The sequence below is a fragment of the Trichoderma gamsii genome (assembly GCF_001481775.2).
Source record: "Trichoderma gamsii strain T6085 chromosome Unknown Scaffold_25.2, whole genome shotgun sequence".
In the NCBI taxonomy this organism is placed as follows: domain Eukaryota; kingdom Fungi; phylum Ascomycota; class Sordariomycetes; order Hypocreales; family Hypocreaceae; genus Trichoderma; species Trichoderma gamsii.
The window spans coordinates 116,813-133,023 of NW_020171362.1; the positions used below are offsets into that span (position 1 = coordinate 116,813).

Below are 16,211 nucleotides of genomic sequence, written 5' to 3' on the forward strand. Positions count from 1 at the left end.
GCGGAAGGCGATATGACAGAGTTGAGTTTGGTGAGTGGCGAGTGTGATGTTACGTATCGAAAACGGGAGTACTGGAGTTTAAGTTGCAATAATGGAACAAGATATCTCTCCTCTGTATCTCTTGATGCTTATAGAATTGAGCCAAACAAGAGTCCCACCTTCGAGCGTTGTTGATTCGCACAGGGGGATGTCAACAGAAGGCCGTCGTTGCCGAAATATCAGCGAGTACAAGCATATGCAGTCGGAGGCGTAGCTATAACATCGGAGAGCTGGTAGTGATACTGGGAAGTGCCGTACTGCACTGAGCAGACTGTGCCGAATGAGAATTCTGTGCTACTCGGAGCAAAGCAATAGATTGACAGAATATCTTGGGGGAGAGGTTGACTGGCTGCCTATGGCCGATTGTGTCTGCCTGTCCGTCTGTGACCGTTACTCAGGGCCGCTGCCGAGGGCCGTAAGCGGGAATTAAATACGACTTGCGCTCGAAATAAGGGGAGTGACGCGATGGCTCGCTTCTGCATTAAAAGAAGATTCGGCGAGGCGGTGTTGGGCAGCGCATTTGGGACAAAGCAATCAAAGCTGGGAGAGGACGGGGATGAGGATTCAGGATAAGGATTCAAGTGAGTGAGAGGGAGATCTGATTCGGATGGATGGATTACTGAGCACCGCAGGCTCAGGGCCGCAGGTACTCGCAGGTACAGCATTAATTACAGGCGCCTGGCAGTGGCTTTACCACTGCAGGTGCTGCTGGACTGGGTAAGAGCAAGCGGGGGCGCCTGGAGTTCTGACATGGCTGGCTATTTTCTTAGCGGCTGAGCCCCGAAACCCACTGCGGATGGGATTGAAGGGCTGTGCTGGGCTGTAGTCCGTTGACATCGATGTCTGTGCTAGTTGAGCATTCTCCGCAGCTTCTGGTCCCCTTTACAGGCCTCAGCTCTGCCCTACAGCCAATGTCGTTCCGTAGCGGTCCAGATTAGGGAAACTTACAAATTACAGCAATCAGAAGGGCCGCAGTGCAATGGGCGGACAAACGCATGCCGTTTGATCACGCTGCACGCTGCACTCACACGCACTATTTCTCGCCTTGGCCCGGATCAGCCCACTAATAGCCGAAACAGCGCGTGTGCAGCGACAGACTGGGCTGGGCGCGCACAAAGCACCCAAGACAGCGTGAATACATGTACTTTGCAGTACTTAGTACCAGACCAGTGCTGTCGTGCCCACTAACGGCTAGAGGCCTGGCCAAAGGTGATACCGCTGGCGTCATGCCGTGTAACAGTGCGCCTGACGCCGTCAATGCGCTGCGGACCTGATAATGAATGGGCGTGGTGCGTCCATGTATCAATAATAATGGCTGTGGTGATGCATGTTCCTCTAAACAATGGCACGGCAGTATAAGATGCTATAAGTAAAAGTCAAACTAAAGACAGCTCCCACGTATCTTGGCAGTTCAGCGGGCTGCTGTTATTGACGTCCAGTCCTTGCATCTTTCTCGTCCACGGACCCCTTTCTCTCCTCTTCCAGGCACGGGTTATCGCCTCCCATGCCAGGAGATCCAGTCAGATCCTATCCAAGACGCAACGTCCTGTGACAGCGGAAATAAAACACAAGGCCGTATCAAGGCTCTCCAGTCTATTCTTGTCCCCTGCCTTCTATACTCGAATCGGACATGTTCGGAGTCCGCACTCTACCTCTAGACGCGCGGGCTTTGTCTTCATTCCGAGGTTCGTCAGCCCAGCAGGCTACTCATACAGGTGCTAATATAGTAGACTCCAGTTTACCCTGAAATGCCTGCTTTCTCCGTATCTACCGGTATAACGTGCTCTCTTCTCTTGCGGAGAAGGCCGGTAGTGTAAAGCCGCCATCCAAGCACTATCAAAGCATTGGACTCTGCTAGGAATCTACATATAGACATACATGTTTTTACATGCCTACCTGTGTAGTGAGTACCCACCAGAGGTAAATATGTTCTCCTAGGCCTGTAAGCCGCTTTGCTTTTAACAACATCTCAATTCAAGAAGGAGAAAGAAGACGAATTGCCTCTGTATAAGCCCTGAGCGGCAACTGCGGAGATGGGAGACGAAACCCTTTCAAGCAATCTTACACAAGCGGACCTAGATACCGAGTTTACCAGTGGGCTAGCGGACTTGCTCATTACACACAATAAAGCCTATCGACTACTATAGGCTCAGACAAAAATAAAGTGACAATAGCCCGTGCAAAAATATCCAGCCACACGGGGCCCTTCTTCGCATTCTCCCTCTTTTTTTCTTTCTTTTTTTTTTGTTTCATTGCCCCACCCACCACCTTCAGGAACCAAGCCATCTAACTGCGACAAGATTAAATCAGATGTGAAACACACATACGTACACGTAGGCTCACGCGCAAGATTTCAGACCAGAGTTAAACGTGCTGAACTAATTTGGAATCCCATCTTCTGTTCTACCCCGGCTTACTAAAAGAAAAGAAAAAACCGCACAACGGGTACATGGGGGCAACATCATATGTTCTTCCAAAGCCAAAACTTCAAACCAGCCCAGCCAACCAACCATCTCTTCGACAAATCAGCCCAAACTTTAGAACCACTCAATTGCATTAGTGCCAAATAGCAGTAAACGTTCCCCGTCAGCTTCTTAAAAAAGCGGCTCCAGCCCGAGGTTCGCAAAAGGTCTGGTTCCTCCCTCCCAAAATAGCTCCCAAATGGGACGGCGTAAGCACATCAATATTCAATAAAGAGAGCACGGGCAAGGTCATCAGCCTTATCAACGTCCAAGCTTTGCTCCTCCCCCTCTTTGCCTATCTAGGTAGTCTTATTATATCTATGGCTTTATAATATTGTATCTAAATTTGGGCAACAGTTATGCTATACATAGTTGCTCCGGTTCGTCTTGGCTTTCCCAGCAGCAGAATCCGTCAGTTGATTTAGGCACATACAGCCCACATGGGAATTGATCGAACACAAGCTCATATACCATGCACCCATGACTCGAGCTGCTGCTAATTGCCGGGAAAGGAGAAAAATGTTGAAATGTGGCAGGGGGCAGCTCAAACGCGGTTATCTCGCAGAGTCATCTCGACACCGGCCCGCTCACACGCATCTTTTGTCGTTTCATCAATGTCTCGCCCGCTTATCAGCGCATTTTCACCCACGTTTGTCTCATTCAAAACAAACGCTGAACATGTAGACACAACCCAGCTATACGGTGCTATCTTGATTTTCCATATGGAGCATATATTGCGACATCTGATATCTATGACCACCGCGATCTTTCCACATATCGTCTTTCTACTCACGTTAGCGAGAATGATCCTTGGCGTGCGCTGTAAAGCAAACAATATAGATGCAGTCCTAACATCGCACCGCAGCTCGGGTCCTTGGCGTTCTTGCACGGAGTATGAAGCAGCGTGTATGCAATATTTATAGTATTTTCTGGTAATGTGCAATATCCTACTTGCTACACATAACAAGGATTGCAAGGTGTATAAACATGTAAGAATCGCTCCCCACCGATGCAATTGGACTATCATTAGAAAACGGACAAGAAAGCAAAAGAAAGATAAGAGGCAGACAAGTACAAAAGAAAATCGTCCTCCCAGATTTAAAGAAAAAAATCTCGCCCTTACTTTTCCTCTATATCCTATCCTCCCTTTTCCTCAAAATCAACAGCCCTAAAAATCCGACATGTCCTACGCCAACGCCATCTGAAAAGAGATGTACAATAAAGAAAAAGAAATAGAGTCGACTGAGTAAACACCCAAAGTCGACACTCCTTTAGAGGGGGAGCAGCCCGGTAAGTGCAGTAGCAACAGAAAGGAAATATTCTTCTTAGTATGTTTAAAGTAACATGAAGATGGAGAAAAAGATGAAACGAGAGAAGAAAAAATGTACAAGAACGGAATAGGTATGGGGTATGAACCTGTACAAGTATGTATGTGTTTAACAGATTGACATCAATCAAATGCCCTCTTGGAATTTAGAACCCCTCCGTGGACCGGCGCGTGGTCGTGTCAATGGAGGCGCCAAAGCATCACCAGGGGGAGACGTCGGAGGGTCCGCGAACGGATTCTCTTCTGCAACCACAGGGCGAGCCGGGCTGGATCGAACAATCGGCACGCCGCTATCGGGACGCATGGGAGCTCCTAGCTGTAACCGGGTTCCTGGTCCTCCGAACGGATCAAAAGCTTGCGAGCCTCGATAGTAGTCTGAGGTGCCACTCATGAAACTCGAGCGAGGATCCGAGTACCCATCGCCCCCTACCTGCAAGACTGAAGGCAGCTTTCTGCCAGACACACGATAGAAACCTCTTTCTCCCGTCTCCGAAGAGTTCACAGAAGCAGAACTCCTCTTAGGGGCCAAGCCAGTGAAGGCCGCAGTCAGGCCAGCAGCGCTGTATCTTTCTGCCATGGCGCTTCCGCCGCTACTTCCGCCGCCGCCATTGGGAGCTCCACTGGGAGTGCCAGAGGCTGGAGGCAATTCACGAGACTCCGAGGCAGCTTGACTGGCAGCCTGAGCCGCGTTATTTTGACGCCTCTTCCACCTCAGAGCTACCAAGACCAAAACGAGGAAGAAAGCGGCGCCGGCAACGCCTCCGAGTACTCCTCCAATAACTTGCTTTTGCTGAGGGGAGAGTGCGCTCGCAGTTGAGTTTGAAGACGCGGAGGAGGAAGGCTGCATACTATCTACTATAGACGGAGTAGCACCTCCGCCGAATCCGCCACCGAATCCGCCATCAGTGGCCTGTGGCTCAAAAGAAGAGATGGTTGAGGCCACTGCTTCTGTAAAAGACGTAGGCTCAAAAGAAGAAGACTCCGAGGTTGTTCTTGCCAACGAAGTAGAAGAGTGTTTTGGCGGTGTTGTCGAAGAATGCGATGTTGATGTCGTGTTGACATTTACTGATTCCGCATGAAACATAGAATTAGCTGCACTGGAATGGCTGCTAGGATGATGGACTTTCACGTTGAGGTTAGCATACAAGGAGGTAACGAGCGCAAGAAGATAGAAGCAAGTAAGGGCTAATTTCGTAGTCTTCAATAAAAGGTGACATACTAATTGTTCCATTATGGTGGCCTATTCCCATTGAAGGGGCCGGCGAAGGCGCTGGCGAAGGCGCTGGCGAAGGTGCTGGCGAAGGTGCAGGCAAAGATAATGGTGAAGATGCCGGTGAAGATGCCGGTGGAGGGGCTGCAGGTGATGAAGAAGAAAGGGCGGATGACGAAAGGGATGCCGGAGAAGAAGCAGATATCGACGGGGGACTAATCGTTGCTTGCGAGCTAGTGGCAGGCGACGATGAGACTCCTTTGCTGAGATCTGGGCCAGAACCTGGCGCAGCCGGAGCTGGAGTAGGATCCGGATTCGAAGCAGATATGGTCTTGCCCGTGTCCTTATTGATAATAACGGTATTGGGTACAGCGAACTGAGTCAACGTGGAGAGCGGCGATCCTTGGGTGTCCACGATCTGAACGAGCGAAACGGTCTGTATAACCTCGGTGACGAGGGACGTTGCGGTAGGAGTTGCCTCATCGAGAGACTTTTCGTCCGCGGTGACCACGTTGGCCCGTTTCTTGAGATCCGGGTTTTGGTCGGTGTCGAGCTTGTCACGGCCGGGTCGGGGGCCAGAGACGGCATCATGGGGGTATTGATGGTGCAGATGGTCATGGCCATGGCCATGTGCGTGTCGGTGTTTATATGCAGAATGAGCGTGGGCATGAGCGCCACCACGGGCCTGAAGGAGTGAAGGCTCGTGGCTAGTCATTGTAACGATGTCGGTGCGCGATGCTGATTATGTGCCCGGCAATGACGATTGTGTTGTATTCCCAGGTGTCGTGGGGGAAGAGGAGAGTAAAAATCTAGTTCGCAATTCGTTCCGCTGACGGCATCTTGAGGGTCCTAGATGTATGCCGGTGCCCGTCGTCGTCGGTTTTTTGGAATATCCTGTGGCAACCAATGTCCCTTTACCATCCGTCCGTGCTACTGGAGGATGAACTCAATGGAGGCCAAGATCGCGAGAACGAAGGGGAAGAAAATCAATGGCAAGACGAAAATCCCAAGGACCAGTGCCGTGGCGGCAATTCGTTTCGTTTCGTTTGCTCGTGGTGCGCTGGGCTTCTCGTATCCGCTTCTCCAATGCTAAAATCACTTGTACTGTAAAACTCCCCTTTCCAAGGAACGGCTCAACAACGGTCAACAGAAAAGAAGGCAAAGGTCATAACGACGAAAAATATACAAATCAACGACGCGCGCTCATACGCTGGCCACGATGGAGAAAAGACGCAAGAGAAAGAAAGCAAACGGCCGGCAGACAGAAGCGAAGGAAGGGGCAACAGATGCAATCTCTCCGAACCAGGCACAGACGAACCGGGCCACTGAGATTTGCTGCTACTGCCAGGCACAGGCGCACTAGCATCGAGGTAAGGTACAAGTACAGGTACAGGCACCGGCACAGGCGCAGGAACAGGTACAGGAACAGGAACAAAGCCCTGCCAGAGCACGCCCTTTGGGGATCGCGCCTGGGTCCAAGCCGAGCTGCACGGCGCTGACGAGGATGCCGGGGCTTTTGCCAGCTGGGATGTGGTTAATTATGGTGCCCCAATTCCTGCTTTGGCGTCCTCTGTGCCTGAGAGTAGCCTGATCCTAGCGCACCTGACGCCAGTCCTACCACCAGCAAGCAGGTATCTGGACTTGCAGGTAATTTCGCTTGGTGCGGGTCACGGCGCCGGCGGCCAATCACGCATGGGCAACCGTACGATTCGCGGGTCCAAGCGTCGGAATGTCGAGTGCCAAGATGCACCAAAACAACAATGCAGGTCCTCGAGTCCCTGTATCTGTACCTGTACTAGCGGTAGCGTGTGCTATGGTGCCTGAGCTTGCACATCCCTCTTACATCAAATCTACAGGTACCTTATTGACCACGCTCTGCGATGACGACAATATGCCAGTGAAGCGCTGGCATATTGTTGGGTATGTCCATCTCAGGGCCGGCTGTCGAGGCGGATGTACGCCAAATCTGGGTTGGGATAGAAAGTCAAGCCACGATAACGGCTGACCAGCGGATTGCGTTGCTATTAAAGGACTAACAAACGGGCCACTAATGCACTTCGTATCCTCCTGAAGTTTGTCGAAGCACTTGATAGCGGCATGCTAAGGAACTGGGCGGTGCTAAGATGCTTCAGGCTAGGTATCGTAGCATTGATCTGTAATAGGCCTCTTTGGTGTATCGCCCAAGGGATCCATCTCGGGACAAGAAAGCGAGCGGAATGATACGATTAAGCACAGAGCCCTAATAGAGAGGATGCAGCTGTGTTATATCATACAGCAGTCTAGCTGTTATACATGTGAGTTGCAATTGTTCTATCGAATAATATGAATGCAGGTTTACGCAGTTTCGAAGGCACTAGATTCGAGTATATATATTTTCCATTGCGGTTCTCGACAAATACAACTATTAATTGTCACTTATATTAGTAGCAGTAGCTTGAGAATTTTCTTCTTCTTCTGAAATCTTTCCTTCACGATTTTCTATACACACCGTTCGGTGTTTGCTCAAGGCACGGAGCAAAAACGAATCCCAGGCAAACCCTGCTAGTGCGTCCTAAGTGTGGCATGCAGCTTGCAGATTGGACTGCACGACGAAAGACGGCGGAGACTAGGAGCAAGGCGAGAGCTCCTTGCTAATCTACAGGTTGCTGGAAAAGTGCTAGCACGACGACTACGATTACTGCTAATTTTCAACGATCTTTCACCTATAGAAGCACTTGATGCACGGGCTCAAGTCCAGAGTTATACGAACACGCTGGGGCCATGATCAGGCTTCGGCGCAGCGAGAAACGTGAAGGCGAAATCAACGTGGAAAAAAACTCTCAGCTGCAGCCAATGAATATCCGTTCATTTTAGTACATGTGCAATTATATGCTACTATTTCAAGGCCTGGGTCGGAATGAAGACCCGTCCTAGCCTGCGCAATTCGTTGCTCTTCATGCACCAGCCGCTGTAATATCGCTGCCATTGGCCGTGGCCGAGGCTTGCTGCGACAGCTGTCCCCGCCGTCAATGGCGCCAGAACGGTCACGTAGCGCATGAACTCGTAACGGCTCAGGTACCGGTACGCCGCGCACTCAGGCACCAGGGCCCGGCTGGTCAGCACGCGGCTGCTGGTACGTAATGCTGATACCCTCCGCAACGCGCTAAAAAGGGTGCCCTGAAAGCCTGCCCGGCAATCCTCCGTACGATGCATGACGGCTGGAGAACAGACATTGACGTCGATTGATACTTGACTCTATAACGCTTGTGCCGCGAGAGGCAGCCAGTCGTGTGAATCTCGACAGTATGGCCTCCGCAGGCATCTACCTATTTGTAGCTGGGCATGGGTCGTTCATTCAATCGTATCGATGAAGCAAAGCGGGAGGCTTCCGGGCTCTAACAAGAACTAGCCTCCTTCAGCCTCGTTGATCCCCCGCCCGTAGTAGCATGGCCAATCCACCGCGGCCCTCTAGATTCAATGATGGCAGCGGTGATGCAGTGCTCTCTCCATCTACCTACAATCATTTGATCCTTGAATATAATCATGTTCGTCATTTAACAGATACAATTAAACTATTATGCCATATCCCGCTGCAACTCTTTGTTTGGCCTGAAATCGCCACCACCCTTCCTTCTTTTAGCTACCCCAGACATATAGGCTCTCTCCGGCTATCCACCATTCACTCCATCATCGGCTTCTGTATCCAACACCATGGCATCGCCGCCTCCTTTGCCTCCACGAGATGCTTCTCAGCTGCCCCCGCCGCCTCCTTACTCCGAGGTGGTGGAGTCACAAGGCTCGCTAAACTCAGGCCGAGAGAATCGTTCCCGCCCGTCGATTCTAGACTCAAAAGTCCCTCGTCCCTCATCGCAGCAGTCTCTGGCACCATCAAGATCCGACTCAGACGGTAGACGCACTCTTCTCTTGGTCTATATCCACGGATTCTATGGCAATGACCAGTCGTTCCAGTCGTTCCCCGCGCATGTCCACAACGTGCTGCGTGAGAACTTGTCGGAAACCCACGCCGTCTACTCCAAGGTCTACCCTAGATACAAGACGTATAAATCAATCGAGGTTGCCAGCGATAATTTCAGTGCCTGGCTAGAGCCTCACGAGTCGCCCACAACCGATGTCATCCTCATTGGCCACTCCATGGGAGGCCTATTGGCTGCCGAGGTTGTTCTCACGGTGAGCCATCTCTCATCTGATCGATATCATGTTCGTGTTCTAATACTGCAACCACCTTAGCCCAATCGGATCTCTTCCAGCCGACAGCCCTTGAGGCATCGCATTCTAGGATCTTTATCCTTGGACTCGCCATTTCTGGGACTTCATCCAGGAATTGTAGCCTCGGGACTCTCCAGCCTCTTCCATCCTGCTCCTCCCCTAAACCAGGACGCCGCCTCATCTCCTCCAGCTGACCTGGGGCCTTCATCTCCTGCCTCGATCAGTACTATACAAAGTGGTCCGAGAGATCCCACCTTCGACCCCCCATACTTCAATGACAGCCCATTTAGAGAGCAGCCTTTCCTCACCCGTATGCTTCATTTCGGCTCCAAACATTGGAACGAGGGCATCTTCACTGCTCTGAGTAATCACGTCGCTGCCCACCTGGAATTCGGCGGATGCCTGGCAGACTATCCTGGGCTGAAATCCCGATACAACCAGCTCCGTGCTCTTGAAGATATTGATGATTTCCAAGCCTTGAATAATACCTCGTCCAACAGCTCGCGCAATCGCGTTCGGTTTCTCAACTACTACACGCTGTCTCCCGGCCGCCCTAAACGGCCAGTGGCAGCTAAGGGGAGTCGAGATACGAGTCAGGTCGATCTCTCGGCAGAACCTGCACCTGAGATCAAGATTGAGGACGAGATAAACGATAAGCTGGTTGAGGCAATCATTTCGGCAAAGTTGGAAGACGAAGAAAAAAACCAGGTTGATGCCAGTCTTTCCAAAGTCCAAACTCCTATTACAAATAATGCTACTGATCTGAAGGAAACGCCTGTGGCAGCGGCTCCTTTGGGGTCAAAAGAGGACGAAAACATTGACAATGATACTTCAACTGCTAAGCAAGAAGAGCTGAGAGAGCAGTCTCTTAACATGAACCGGCTATCCATGCAATCTATGCAATCCATGCAGCATCTTGAACCTATTCCCATGGATGATGAAGCCGAACACAACTCTACAGAGCAGGAATCAGAAATAGCTACACCCGAGATCTCAGATATCCCGCCATCACCCCCTATCATCGAAGACAAAGCCAATGAAGAGAATGAGAATGAGAATGAGAACAGTCCATCAGAAAAAGATTTGCTTCCACCAAACCTGGATCTTCCTCCAATTCCCGACCTCCCCAATCCTCCAGACCAGCCCGACCTATCCCAATATACAGACAAAGACTCCCGCAAACAAGCAGAAAAGGAATTCGCCCGCCGCCAGAAAGCCTACGACCAAGCCGCCAAAGACCGCAACAAGGCCATTCGCGAGCGCGAAAAGCTCCTAGACAAGCTCCATAAGAAGGCACAGAAAGAAGCCCAAAGGGATGCAGATAAGCTAGAAAAGGATACCAAGAAGCAGCATCAGAAATCCGAACAAGACAAGAAACGCCTCGAAAAGGAAGAAGAAAAGGCCGCAAATGCAGAGAAGAAGAGACTCGAAAAGGAAGAAGAAAAAGCTTCAAAAGCAGAGAAGAAGCGCCTTGAAAAGGAAGAAGCCGCCGCTATGAAACAGCAGCTCGCAGATCAAACCAAAACTAGTAACGCCGCGGCAGCAGCAGCATCGTCGACATCCTCCCTAGCTGCGTTCGACATCGCCTCTCCTCGTTCTGAGACGGAAGCTGAAACGCCGGGCGGCAAGCCCAAGAAGCTCGGCAAGTTTTGCACCACTCCGCACAAGAACAACGGCGCCATGGATCCTACATGGGTGAGCGTCTTCATGGATGGCATGGATGAGGTGACTGCCCATTGTGGGCTGTTCTTCCCGGGCCCGCATTATGACAGGCTGGTGGGCGATGTGAGCGGTCGGATTGTGAGCTGGGTGCAGGATGATCTATCTGTGAGGGCTGTACTGGAGATGGGACCTGATTAGGGTGGCCGCTTTTGTTAGAGAGATATATAAGAGTGCATTCGACATAAAGTCAGTTACGAGAGCACAGTGAAGATATAATGACAGATGCTGGATATATGTTAGTTTAAGATTTGGATTGATAATGTTGTTTTAACTAGTTTATTGGTATTCATTGCAGTGCGTTTCTTTCATCATTCTTCTTTCCCCCCCACCCAATGTAGAAGTAAAAAGTATTAACATAGCAATCCGTAAGGTACCTAAGGTATACATAAACCTTCATATATACAAATACATGTATATCAAGACAAAATCAATTAACCAGTCAGCCAGACACGCTATTAGCCTTCCACGAGTCTTCCATACAACCGCGCCATCCTTCCGTAAATACAGACACCCAAGTTTATCAAGATTACTCCATAGATGAAAATAAAGAAAAACGCTTGTAAGTTTCAGTAGATGTCCAACTCTCGCAGCTTCACCCTTAAATCCTTCTTCTCCTCGCCAATCCTCGCGTCAATCCCCTTCATAACCGACGCATCAGCCTCGCCTGCCACAGGCACCAAACCGTCATACGCCACGTTCAGCACTCCGAGACGAATTAAGCGGCTTTCGGGATCCCAGTTTGCGCGCCTACATATCAAAATCGTAGCCATCGCCGTGGAGGCGGGCCCCGCCGTCTTCGGAGCCGCTGAGCGATGATGATGTCCATGAGGCTGCTGCGCTGTGCTCTCAGGCTTCCAATGCCGCCCAGACACGAGCACTCCGATGAGCGAGTACTCCTGGCCAGCCGGCACGTCATCCGCGGAGGCAGACAAGACAGTGACGGACGAGCGCCTGATCCAGGCCTCAATGGAGTCGGTGGCAGATTTGCCCAACGCGGAGGCCACAGGTTCAGCGAGAGAGAAGCCGTATTTCGCACCCAGGCCGGCGGCGGCTTTCTTGACCGTGAGGTCGAAGCAGAAGGTCTTGAGACGGAGCATCTCGATCTTGTCGGCCTTGCGAGCGATGGCGTCGCCGTCAATTTCCCAAGAGAGAACCATGCCATCGCTGAAGCCGACGGAGATCTCCATACCTGGCGGCGCAGATACACGGTCAAGCAGCGGGGAAGCGTCGTCCACAAGGTTAAAGTTGAAGGAGTGGCCGGGGGCGTTGTAGCTGTACGTCGTCTGGTTTAGGCGCCATGCGAGCCAAGACCATGAAGGGAATGGGTTGGGGGTATCGATGAGGGAGTAAGGGTCGATGGCGAGGCTATAGGGAAGGTCGTCATGGGATGAGGTGGCGGAGGAGGAGGATACGGAGGAGGAAGGGAGTGGGCGGCTGGGCATCCAGCCAAGGGCAATGGCGAGGCGGTCCGTTTGGCTAACGACCTTGTGTTTGGTGAAGTCGTCCGGGTGAAATAGCGGTAGGCCGAGCAAGTTGTCTACTGGCAGCTTCTCTTTCACAGAATATTCGCGGAGCAGGCCCCTAATGGCGTCCAGGCGGTCGTCGGTGTTGCTGATGCTCTTGGCGAGGTAGGCCTTGATATGATTTTTTATCTTGTTAGGCTGAAGAACGTCGTCGATAGAAGGGGGAAAGACGCGACCAAAGTTCAGTCCCGGTGCGTATTTTAGAGGAAGAGAGAGGCTTTCGTGACAATGTAATGCTTGACACTGGAAGTAAATCTGCGAGGGTGTAAAGATGATCCGTCGTCGCGACAAAAGACCTTCCTGGTAGGTCCATGCGCGAGACGCCCATTTCGATGAAGCCACCTCGAGATCCGGACGAAGAAGAGAGGTAGTAAAAAGGTCGGACTCGGTCTGGATTGAAAGCTGCTCTTCGCGCGGGGCGCTGATTCCGGCAATGCCATCACGAACCCCTTCTCCCGCGGCGACAACGAGAGTTAGTGCCGAGTGGCCGTATATCTGGCCCATGAGTTCGAGCTGCCGCTGGCGTTCAGACGCCCCCTTTGTGTCTCCCTTTCTTGGGATACAGTATCGATCCACCCATAGATAGCGGTATCCGAGGGCCTTGGTGGTGGAAATAGCATCGGTGACAACCTGCGGGAGTCTGCGTGGCAGGGTTTCGTCATTGCCGTTGTCATCGTCATCCTCGCGATAGGTCCCCATTACATAGCTGAGCGTAACATAGTCCACATTCTGATGCATGATGCTGTTGTTGTGGCTGGGAGTGATGCTCTGACATTCAGCGTCCTGGGGTTTGTCGTTGGGAGTCGGTGTTGATACATTCTCCGCAAGAACGACTTTACCCTCTTCGCAGTCAATTAGCCTCAGTCCCTTTACCAAGGTTCGATCCTTGACGGCACAGGGCCCTGTAGTATGATTCTCGTTGCAGAAGTCAATCCAGTACTTTGCGAGATCGAGATCGAGCAGCGGGGTTATCTCTCTTCCCCAAATGACTTTTGGCTCCTCTCCTCGACTGGCTTTCACATTTGCTATGACAAGACCATTCAACTTCTCTTCGATCGGCTCCTCCACTTTTGCTTCTGCAGCTATTGCTCGTGGCTTCAGCTCGGATTCCGCCTCTTCCTTTGGTTCAACTTCGGTGACTGATTCTATGCCCGACCCTACACCCCTTTCAGATGCTGTCTCTCTACTTACTCTCGTCTCAGTCTCAGTCTCAGTCTCAGTCCCAGCCCCAGCCTTTGTTTCCACATGGTCTGTTTGAACATCGACCCCCTTAGCAGGTGCAGCCCTGACAATGTAACCCCACGGAAGCGACCGATTCCTAGTCGTCACTTCGAAGAGCACCGATTTCGCCAGCGGGTGCTTCTCTCCACCGCCTAGCCGCTCGAATGCTAGGCGAATGCGCAAATACGGGGTGTATTTGGTTTTCAAAGCTCTGTCATCCCTTCCATCTGCGCCGCCAGTTTCATCTCCTTCCGGTACAGTGGTGATCATGGAGTGAAAGAAGACACACCAGGGGCATAGGTTCCCTTCCCGCCTCCTTCTCCTCCGCCTCTCATCCTCGCTGAGGTCCTCTTCCTCCGATGTCGATCCATTGCGATGTCTGCTGAGTTCCTCTTCGTCCGGTAATTTTAGCCTCAAGCAGTGTGCCAAAGAAACCCATGGTCTTGCATCCCCAGGCTTCCAATCCAGTAGCCTCGGAAAGTCGATTGCCTCGCAGATATCACATAGTTGTCCCGCGTCCTCGCTCCCGTCGGCCAAAATCCTGCCGGCGCCGTACGTCGGAACCTCCTTTGTGAATACCCGGCTGTGGTTCTCGCCATTCAATGCCAAGCCATCATCGCCGCTCCGCCACCGCCTCGATGTAAGCTGGTGGAAATCTAGCCCTGACTGCAGTCCCGCGTCCCAGCGGTGATGATCATCTCCACCAGATCGCCCTAGCCGCCGCGACAAGATCTTGGAAAATTTCTTCATCGCCATTGGTATTCCTTCTTTCGTTTTGTCTCTTCCACCTCTTCAGTAGGGTCCGTCAAGGCCCAGATTAAAAAAAAAACCAGATATTGAGGTCAAGCAGAGAGGTTCAAAGATACCAACGTAACTCTCTCACGCTCTCTCTTCGCGCTCGCTTCTCACTTTCACTCGCCTCACGACGCTGCGCGCATTTTCGCGTCCTGCCAGTTGCGCGTGTTGTTGTAAGATGTCTTTAATAAAACGTCGAATCGTCCCCTTCTCAAGCAAGCTTTCTTTGAGACTCAGAAAGAGAAAAGGCCCGAAAGATAACGTCTTGACAAAGGAAAGTAATGAGACACTTGAGCCTTGAACCTTTTGAGTGAGATCGGAAGTAGTATCCGCAAAAAGAAAATGCCAAGCCCGATTCCAAAAGAACTAGGTCAAAAAGACAACCCAGATTAACGAAAAGAGAGACTCAGGCGGTCGTGGTAACAGGGCGAGTAACGACGTAAGAGATCTCAAACAAGGTAGTGCCTCAGATATATTAAGCGCAGAGAGAAGCGAGGAAAAAGAAGAAGAAGTCGAGGGATTGACCAGGAATCGAGCAGATGAGACAAACTCTCACTCACTCACTCGCTGAGAGACTAAGAGACGGAACCCCCAAAAATTGAAAAGGTGGTAAAAATGAGCAACCAGGCCCGCGGATCGGGGAAACAGGAGGTTCAAGGGGTCCCACCAGGCTCAGTGCAGTTGTTAAGGATGGATGGCAATATTTCCAAGGCCTAACCTCATTCCAGCTGATCCCGGAAAGCAGCCTCGACGGGCTCGCGAAAGGCAGTAACGCCGGAGACCAGGGCTTCCTTCCGCTGTTGGCGCTCGGTTTGACGGAAGGAGAGATTCTTCTTGTTTCTTTCCTAGAAGGTATTCTCTTTATTCTTCTCTTTGTTAATTCTTCTACGTTGCTCTCTACTATCCTTTCCCGGGAACTTTGGGGGGCTTCTCTCTCTTTCTCCCAAACCCTGCTAAAAGCTCATCATTTTAAATCAAACCACTCGACGCGCGCCGCCGCTCCCACTCAAGATGGGCTCCCCCCATTTTTGTGGCGCTAGACTAACAAGTACAGGTATGCCCTCGCTAGCCCACCGTGTTTATAGGCTGGAAAGAGAGAGAAAGAAGAAAATTCAAATTCAATTGGACGGAGCTTCACGCTTGGCATCTGACGTCTTCCTTCGTTGTTTGATTTTTAAGTTTTCATTACAGTGGCTCTTCGTGGACCCTAAGCTCCGATCAAGCAGACGTCGAAAGCCATTGCTGCCACCCATCTAATTATGTCATGGGCACGGACGCTGGAAATTAAATACCGAGCACTACCTGTACCTAGATACAGGCTACTACTGTGCAGGTATGGAGCATTTGGAATTAGCACAGCGCAAAACCTTGCTTCACATTGCACTAAGCCTATGCTAAGCAGAGGATCTACCGTCGACTACTGCTCTTTTGCTCCATCCTCGCTGCTCGTTGTTCCCGTACGGGGAGGGGAGAGAAGCACAGACAAAAAGCACGTCCAGCGACTGCAGCGCGACTCAACTCAACTGGCTAGTGCCGCTGCCAGCACTCAAAGCCAAGTCTAGGGCCCTGAGCGACAGGGCCTGCCAGGCGTCCGAGCTGTCATTAGCGCTCAAATGCCAGTTGCGCTCCTTGCATGCCCGCACCGCCACGGCGGTTCATGGCGTCCCCCTTACAGTTGAGCGATCGTACCACCTGCCTCTATCAGG

The 16,211-nt window shown here is 51.4% G+C and overlaps 3 protein-coding genes across 3 annotated transcripts; 1 reads left to right on the plus strand and 2 right to left on the minus strand.

The window, feature by feature from the left end:
• Nucleotides 1–3,955: 3,955 nt before the first annotated feature.
• TGAM01_v207023 (hypothetical protein) lies at nucleotides 3,956–5,753 on the minus strand (the record flags this gene model as incomplete). Its single annotated transcript, XM_024550001.1, has 2 exons — nucleotides 3,956–4,950; nucleotides 5,048–5,753. 2 exons carry the CDS (start codon nucleotides 5,751–5,753, stop codon nucleotides 3,956–3,958), a joined length of 1,701 nt encoding a protein of 566 aa, XP_024405237.1.
• Nucleotides 5,754–8,728: 2,975 nt separating this feature from the next.
• On the plus strand, nucleotides 8,729–11,104 carry TGAM01_v207024 (hypothetical protein; the record flags this gene model as incomplete). The annotated part of the gene is made up of 2 exons (XM_018804226.1): nucleotides 8,729–9,205; nucleotides 9,266–11,104. 2 exons carry the CDS (start codon nucleotides 8,729–8,731, stop codon nucleotides 11,102–11,104), a joined length of 2,316 nt encoding a protein of 771 aa, XP_018662655.1.
• A 428-nt stretch (nucleotides 11,105–11,532) lies between these two features.
• Nucleotides 11,533–14,466, minus strand: TGAM01_v207025 (hypothetical protein; the record flags this gene model as incomplete). The annotated part of the gene is made up of 1 exon (XM_018804225.1): nucleotides 11,533–14,466. One exon carries the CDS (start codon nucleotides 14,464–14,466, stop codon nucleotides 11,533–11,535), a length of 2,934 nt encoding a protein of 977 aa, XP_018662654.1.
• Between the last annotated feature and the right edge of the window lie 1,745 nt (nucleotides 14,467–16,211).